General features: G+C 40.5%; 1 protein-coding gene across 2 annotated transcripts in view; it reads right to left on the reverse strand.

The window, feature by feature from the left end:
- The window catches only part of LOC127453934 (polyhomeotic-like protein 1), an 18,763-nt gene extending 10,031 nt beyond the window's left edge, over positions 1-8,732 (reverse strand). For both annotated transcript variants that reach the window (XM_051720748.1, XM_051720747.1), the window contains exons 1-12: positions 8,544-8,732; positions 7,844-7,993; positions 7,585-7,695; positions 6,941-7,018; positions 6,635-6,778; positions 5,659-5,829; positions 4,091-4,178; positions 3,025-3,962; positions 1,931-2,069; positions 1,650-1,825; positions 413-500; positions 197-284 (exon numbers count right to left, since the gene is read on the reverse strand). In XM_051720748.1, coding sequence (XP_051576708.1) covers positions 197-284; positions 413-500; positions 1,650-1,825; positions 1,931-2,069; positions 3,025-3,962; positions 4,091-4,178; positions 5,659-5,829; positions 6,635-6,778; positions 6,941-7,018; positions 7,585-7,695; positions 7,844-7,963 — 2,141 coding nt within the window. In that variant the 5' untranslated portion in view covers positions 7,964-7,993; positions 8,544-8,732. The remainder of the gene's footprint in view (positions 1-196; positions 285-412; positions 501-1,649; positions 1,826-1,930; positions 2,070-3,024; positions 3,963-4,090; positions 4,179-5,658; positions 5,830-6,634; positions 6,779-6,940; positions 7,019-7,584; positions 7,696-7,843; positions 7,994-8,543) is intronic.

The following is an 8,732-nucleotide window of genomic DNA, read 5'->3' on the forward strand; positions in this document are numbered from 1 at the left end:
TTACACCGTGACTTGGGATGATTTTGGTGTTGTAGTGCCATTGTTGGAAAAACAAATAATTTCAAAGAATTAAGTAAAAAATAATCAAGTTTTACGCAATAAGTGAATAAAGCACATACAGACATGCATATCTGCAATCACATGCACATGTATGATATAGTATTCTGTTGTTGGTAAACTGTACTTCCATGAATACCTTTTGGCACAGGTTTTGGAACAGAAGCGTTTGGATCGTCTGAACAGGGTGGCTGGTGCTAATCTTAGACAGTATTCACACTTTAACTCTGTTAAAAGATATAAATAGACAATGTGTAAGAGAAAAAGAGTGTAGAAACTGCTTTTTTTTCCACAAACCTAGTGTCCCATCTACCACAACACACACACCCACCCACCCACCCACACATGCACTCACTGTTATGGCTGTTGTGCTCTGGTTGTAGGATGGGTGGAACAGCAACAGGAAGAATGCCCTCTGCTCGCTCTTTCACTGGTCCTGTCACCTGTCAATCACCAGGAAAAGTTGGATGTTCTATTCCACTCAAAACATGAACAAATACAGTCCAATCTTTCATTACAAATTCCAGAGCATTGAAAAAGTACTCACCCCCAGTGCAGTTTTCACAATTTGTTTATGTCAGATTCCAAATTTAGAATGAACAAACCTCAGAGCTCAGTGCAGTTCATCATACAGAAGTGGAAGAAATATGGAACTACAGCCACTTTGCCTAGGGCAAGCCACCCCCCCAAAAACTTAGTCAGTGAACAAGAATGGCACTTGTCAGAGAGACTACTGCAAAACCAACCATCACTCTTACTGAGCTACAGAAGTCAGTGGCTGTAACTGAAAATAATGTCCATGGCTCAACAATCTCAAAACTATTGCACTAAAAAGGGGCTGTACAGGAGAGTGGCTAAGAAGAAGCCTTTGCTGGAAAAAAAGCACATGCTTGCCAGTAACGACTTTGTAATACGTCACTTGGAAGATACTGCGCAGATGTGGCAGAAGGTCTTGTGTTCTGATGAGACTAATGTGGAACTTTTTGGCTTAAACACTAAACGGTATGTGAGATGCAAAGCCAACACTGCACATCAGCCACATAACACCATCCCCACAGTGAAACAAGCTGGTGGTAGCATGTTATGGGGTGCTTTTCAGCAGCAGGGACAGGCAATCTTGTGAAGATTGATGGGATAATTGAGCTGCAAACATTTTTGGATAAGAACCTACTCCCCTCTCCAAGAAAGTGTAAAACTGTGAGGAAGTTTGTGTTTCAGCAGGACAAGGACCCAAAGCACAAAGCCAGAGTGAAAATTTGAGTGAAAAGTCAAAATTATTTTCTTTGTATTTGGTCGCCACTTTGCTTTATTGACATCATGCACCTGAGTTGCATGGACTCCACAAGTTTGTGCAAAACCTGATGGTCCATGTTATCCCAGCACGATCTGAGAATGTTCCAAAACGAGCCTTTCTTACAAATTTGAAAATACTTCAACAATTTCACTGTCACAAATAGAAGACATATGTTTCAATGGAAGATTATCTTTCTTCTACAGACTGAAAACAGATTATGCCTCTGCATGAAATTGCCAAAGATAGGAATCAAATAGTGGACACCGATCCTAGATCTGTATTAAGCAGAAAAACTCACAGGGAAAGGTTCAGCTCCCTCCTGGATAACAAAGCCTTCAATAAGGTGTGTGAGAACTTGAGGTTTGACCACAGCTTGTGGGACTGGCGCTCGATCACCTTGTCCTCCTCCAAGAGGAAGAGGGAGAGGGAGAGAAAGAGAGAGAGTAGGAGGAGTGGAGAATGCCATCTCTGGGACTAAATAAGAAAAAAAAAATTAGGGAGAAATAAATTGCTGAGAAAAAAAAAATTAAATACAAACACTTATGAGAAGCATAAATAGTGACTCTGTCCTTCACCCACCTGTGTCTAGTGAGGGAGCTGGTGAGAGGGGAGGGGCGGAGTCTTGCAGTGATGGACTTGCATTGATGGTCTCTACTGAAATCTCAAGAGTTGCATCCGATTCCGATTTCCTTTTTAAGGGACCAATCACAGGCTTTGTCTACAAGAGAAGGAAGAGCTTATGAGTGATTTACACTGACTCTAAAGGCTCAGGTATACTTTGTTTACATGTGTTCCGGGTCATCTTGCACACAGTCGAGTTCTCAGCCTTTAAAAGTATACTCGTTTAACCATGAGCAAATATGAATGTGTTCGATGAATGCGCACTACGACTGCTTTGTGATAAGCTTTTAGTACAGTCAACGGTAGATGCATGCCCCGATGATACACACAGACAAGGACTGCCCGCTGTCAAGAAAATCTGGGCTGCACGCGTAAAGTCTGCGCAGACTGTGTTTATGAAGAAATTTGCGTCACACATACTGTGCACATTCCGATCAGCAACACGGACAACCAAAGTAAGCTTTGGCCTTAAGACTGCATGGAAAAACTGTGGGGAAAGAGCACAACAGGGATCCCCCACTTTTTCAGCAGACTTGGTTGCAGAAGTATTTTCCCCATTCATTGTCTCCATAGGGATTTCAAAAATTCTCAATAAGTAGTTCTAAGCCATAAACCAAACCCACCAGCTCCGAGATGATTCAAACATTGCTAAATCTGAACAAAATTTTGATCTATCTTTAGGATGTGTAGTGCAGTTCTTCACTGGGAATTCAGCTATTAAACACTTTGTTTTATAATCAATGAAGTTACAATCACACTGACTTATGGCTTCTACAGCATGTATCATTGCTTATTACACGGCTCTTTGGAGTGCCCGATTCTGATAGGTCAACAGCACCATCTAGCAGTCTCATATCAGGGTACTGATCATCCTGTCAGGGTTTGTTTTGTGATAATGACCAGATGACTGTATATTATCCCTTACTTAACTTCTAAGCTCATTGTACGTTTATGTTTAAAGGTTTATAAGTTATATGATTGGGATTTTTACTTTGGAACCTGACTGGTGCTCAACTGTTGCGCTCTATAGTGTGACTCTATTATCTACTAACCTGAGTTTCAGACTGAATGAACACCTCTCCACTTAAAGGTGCTCCAGCGTTAATTTGTCCATCCAATGAGTATGTGACTGCAGCAGGATCAACCTGATTTAATCCTGTGCTCTGATTGGTCTGCATCTGAGAAACTGGCAGGGCACTTGGGGCTGTTTTAAGGCACATTCCACCTGTTTCCATTGCATTCACCATAGTAACTGCATTGCTATTGGAGTTATTTACAGCCACAGCAGCTGTGGTGTCCTGCTGGGCGCAACGGGCCTGGGCCACTGCTAAAGCCTGGGAGTTTCCTAGCGTGCTCTGCCTTGCCCCAACCAGCTGAACTGGGACATGTGGAGGGTGATGTCCCCCCGTGCCCTGGCTGTTATTAGGTGGTGCTGGGAGAATGGGAAGTGGGTGGCGAGGGGGCATCTGCACTGGCAGCCGATGGCCCTGAGCTGTTTTAGGTTGGATGGGCACATGCCCCGTTGCATGACCCAGTTTCTCTGTGCTCAAATTTGCTCCAGTCTGCTGGAGAGGCTGTACCACTAATGTCTGGGCAGTCATGTTGGATTTGGTTGCCACTGTGCCCATCGGATACCCTTGAGAAGAAGTTGGAACATTAGAGGTGGGCACCAGAATGTGGGTAACGGTGGCCGCAGCAGCTGGTACTCCTCGAGCCTGGCACAAACCAGACTGAGAGAGGAGCAGCTGGGACAGAGGGAGCGAGGAAGAGGGCGAGGAGGAAGGAGGGTTGGAGGAGGCTCCGGTTTGATGTGTGGTGACAGTGGATTGGTTAGTGCCCTTCACGTTGAGGACAGACATGCTGGGATTAGTGGTGTTCGAATAGTTTTGCAGTTTGGCGTTGGCAAGCGGTTGAGTCTGGGGTTGGATCTGCTGGGCTGACTGTCCAAATTGCTGTTGCGTCTGAGACTGCTGGTTAATTGGGAATGAACCTTAATGACAGAGAGAGACAGACAGACATAGAAACTTCTGTTCATTTCACAGTTGATACATTTTGGAGTGACAGCAGTAGACACATACATCCACTAATTTGAAATGTAATATCTATTTTAAACCTCACCGCCCGTCTCCTTTCTAGTGTCCACGAACTCTGTCTTTACAGAAGCGACCCTTGGAGAGGATATGCAACGCATTGCCAAGTTCTGTACCTGAAAGAGAGAGAGAGAGAGAGAGAGAAAAGACAATTATGCAAGAGGCAAAAAATGTTAAGTGTGAAAAATGCAATTGTAAAAGGAGAAAAGAATCCTAACATCCAACAAACTACGACTTTTTTTTTTTTCTCCCCAATTTGGAATGCCCAATTCCCAAGTCCTCGTGGTGGCGTAGTGACTCGCCTCAATCCAGGTGGTGGAGGACGAATCTCAGTTGCCTCCACGACTGAGACCGTCAATCCGCGCATCTTATCACTCAGCACGCCCTGGATTCGAACTCGCGACTCCAGGGGTGGTAGCAACAAACTACGATCTTAACGTCATGTCCTAACTAGGACTGGAAGATACTGCTAAACAAAAATATCTCAATAGCTTTTAGACAATAATCAATATTAGGGCTGGGTATTGATACAGATTTCCCAATTCGATTCACAAGCTCTCGATTCAGATTTCGATTCGATATCGATTCATATGGGTATATATCAGTTATGTCACTTTTGCTTACATATGAAAGAAATTATCTCCCAGATAATGCTGTTAATTATACAGGGGACCTTCTAACTAGGTACATTATGAAATATTTATTTTTACTAATTATATTTGATTAGTTTTTCATCATTTTGGTCACATTTTAGCTTTTAGAAACATTAATAAATCAATGTGTTCAATCAATAAGTATGATATTATATTGCATATATTATATTTAATATATGTTTATTGTTTAATTGCATAATTTAAACTATTTACAAGTATTTACACTGATATGTTGAACACGTGCTAAAAAATGGTACTGTCTCTTTAAGGAACACGAAAGAGCATCTGTAAACGAGCGCATGTTAATGAGAGAGACTCCAATGGCTTTATCTCATCCCTGCTATGCGTAATTAGAATTAAATATTTCTTTTTTTGATGATTTTAATCAAGAACTGACTGTAAAGAACAGAAAGGGTATTAAAAGAGACATTTTACAATGACAAATGGGTTGCATGGATCTTTTCTTTGGACACACATTACAGAACAACTTTTAGTCTCAACACGCAGTAAAGGATCTTGCTGCTGAATACTCCACCACTATACCACACAACTGATTCACTGGTGAGTGAAATCTAAACATTTACTAGCTAGTTGCCAAATATATAAATTTTTAGTTACATGGCACGGAATTTGGTTGCAAATGCGAGTGATATCAAGAATATTCAATTGCCCAGACCTAGTCGTAACTAAGCATAACGTAGCAAGTTTCCAGCAGCAAGTAATTTGCCTGTCCATACTGAAAGCGAAATGCAATCACAGCCAGTCAGAACACGTGATGTTTAAAATACAGTTATGTGGAGCAATGAGATTTCATTGTCATTCATTCATTACTCAACGGAAACACATGAGAGGATTTATTGCTTGTCATTTAAGCACATTGCACCTGGTTAGGACACACTGTGAGTGTCAAGAAACAAATCACTCAGAAGGCCAAATGTCACACCTGATCGTTATCTGACTGGTTACTGGAGGATGTGGGACTTGTTTCCTGTTGCTGCTGCTGTGGTTGCTGCTGGGGCTGCTGTTGGGCAACCGTTGCCACAGCAGCTGTTGCCGTACCACCAGGCATGAAAATGAGCTGAGGGGTGAGAGGTGCCCTAAGAGAGCGGTTTACCTGTAGGCAGAAAGCAAAGTAAAATTACAATCTCAGGAAAAGGGTGAGATTGGATGAACATTATATTATGTTTTATGCGTGGTCAGGTAAATCGTTTTTTTTTTTGGTTTTTAACAATTTTACTGATTTAAAAAATAGAACATACAAACTCAACATAAAAAATGGAATCAATTATTAACATTATCTTCCCCCCCCCCCCAAAAAAACATGCAGTACTGTGGTCACCAACAATTAAATTATCAAATTAAAATACGTACAAAAAAATACATAAAAAAAAAAAAAAAACAAGATATACATTCAAACAAAATCAATAAAACACATACCCAACTAAACTACAAATCCCTCTCCACAGCCATTCCCTGAGAACCATCCAAAAAAGCCAAATAACCCCCCCACTTCTTGACAAACAAATCCCATTTCCCCAGCCCTCTAAAAAACATCTCCTCAAACACCGCCACCTCGCCCATCTCCCCGCACCTTTCCCTAAATGAGGGTGCCCCAGCTGACTTCCATCCCCTGAGGATGATTTTTTTTACCAATCATGACTCCAGCTAGGACCCAACTTTTTAAATAACTGTCCCCAATGTCCAGAGTCATCCCATCACCCAGGATACAGAGTCTGGGGCTAAATGAAGGTAAATAGTTTTATAATGTCAGTGTTAATACCAGTAAGTATGCGTCTCTTTAGGATATAATGAAATTATATACAAGGTCTTTAGGTTCTACATTCTCATTTGTCTTTTTTCTATCAAAGCATACTGTGTATTAGACCTTAGATTTAAGTGCACTGTAACAATAAACTTACTCTCAGGTACATCTGACCCTGTCCACCTGAGTTTCCACCAAGCAACACTGATTGGCTAAGGGCTGTTGATGTTGCAGAAGTGGCAGGTCCCATTGGACGAGCGTTTGTCATGGTACCTCCCCCAGAGGTGGTACTTAAGTTGACCTAAAAGAAGAAACAGTCCACAGAAACAGCTTTAATTTATAAAACGTTCCAACAATGAGATAGCATTAGGCACCAAAGCACAAGTTAACAAACAAATTATACGAAACAGAGTACAGTTCTGGTTTCCTTTAGCCGTCACATTGTTTCATAAATTTAACTCACAGTGCATTGTGCTGAGCTTGTGGCTTGAGAGACACTGTTACTGGGAGAGCTGGATTGACGACTGGCCGCAAGAGTTGCCTGAAAATATTAACAACAAATTCTTAAACTAATGGTGAAACATTTAACAAAAACTCAATACCACTTCACGCAGTTTCAAATGCAGAGGATGGTGCACTACTGCACTTTTTAGGTGTGGTAAGGTACACAATGCTAAAGCTTACTGTAAAAAATAAATAAATGTTAAAATAAGTAAATACAGTAAATCATAAAAAATAAAAAAAAATCGTAATACACAATATTCAAAATGAAACAACATTCAAAATAATAAAGTTTTACCTCAAAAACAAAAAAAAACAACAACAAAAAAAACCCAGCAATTTAGTTATTCACTTTTCCTCTATTACTTTTTATTTTATAGGTATTAAAAACTATGTAATACAAGGTTATATACTTTATTAGAGTTAACATCAATGTAACGATGATGTAATCTAGTGCAACACCCTGGTCAAGCTGATGAGATTTTTTAAGATAGTTGGCACAGAATGTTTCTTTTTCATCAAATGGTCTCATATCTCTGATCTAAATGTTGCTGCTTGACTAAAATCCTCTTTTGTTTGTGTACTTTGCTTGGGTTTGAATCTGACCTGTTGCACAGCAGCCAGGTTGTGGAGTTGAGCACTGTTGATCTGCTGCTGTAGCATGAGTTGCTGGAAGTACTGAGCTGCATTGGGCTGCCTCTGTAGTGCCTGCAGCGCCTGGGAACATATTTAAGAATAGAGTCGACCACTTTTTTCAGGACTCAAGGAAGACATCCAAAGGCATAAAGAGGAATTGACGTGCATTACACATCAATTACACTTCAATTAGGCTACAAGTGGAATTTGCAGTGGCTTTATGACGCACCTGCACAGCTTGTCTTTCATACAGAGACATTTGCGCTATCTGAGAGGGGCGGGAGTTTCCCCCTGATGCAGCGTTGTTATTGGCTGAGCTGGAATTGGTCTGGTCCTCTCCTGCCTCCATGTTCACTGGATGGACGATCAGTCAGTCAAACTTTGTAATAGAATACCAGAGAAGAATAAGCATAAACAAACGATTTAGAACGGATTTGATGTTGATCAATTTAATAAAACTAATAATAAAAAAATAAAATAAAAACAGGAATTTAAAACAGTTCATTACTATAAAGTAATTTGGACACTCCAACAAACACTTTTGTTAAAACAATCAAATCTGCGAAAATATTTGTACGCACTGTAACAGCATTGACAAATAGCGCAACAATATTAGATTGTTTTAAATGTAGTGTAATGTATTTTAATGCAATCCAATAGTAGTGTATAAAATGAGCGGTTTGACAACTATCAATTGCGGGTGAAAGTTGATCTAGTGCAGTTGAATTTTAATTTTCAGCAAGCTACAACGAAGATGCATACTTGACAAAATAATACCATGCATAACCATGCATTTTAATGTGTGAATGAGAAGCCATGCATCAGGCCATCATGTGAAAATATAAAACACCTCCTTGTATATCTCATTCGCTGCTGCAAAAATGTTGGCGAACTGGCGACTCCCAAAGTGCAAAACAGACAGCATTTACCTTTCTGCGATTTGCAATATTGTTGCTTTCTCCTCGCGCAATGGAGGCAACAGCCTGGGATTTTTAAGTCCACTATGTTTATATTATCGATCCAGTACGGTTCCCCTGTTTATTTTTATTTTTTAACACGTATTGTTGAAATCTTCAAACAACGGTGATTGTGATGAGGCTTAAAAAAAGCGATGAAAC

The sequence above is a fragment of the Myxocyprinus asiaticus genome, chromosome 16 (assembly GCF_019703515.2).
Source record: "Myxocyprinus asiaticus isolate MX2 ecotype Aquarium Trade chromosome 16, UBuf_Myxa_2, whole genome shotgun sequence".
Classification (NCBI taxonomy): Eukaryota; Metazoa; Chordata; class Actinopteri; order Cypriniformes; family Catostomidae; genus Myxocyprinus; species Myxocyprinus asiaticus.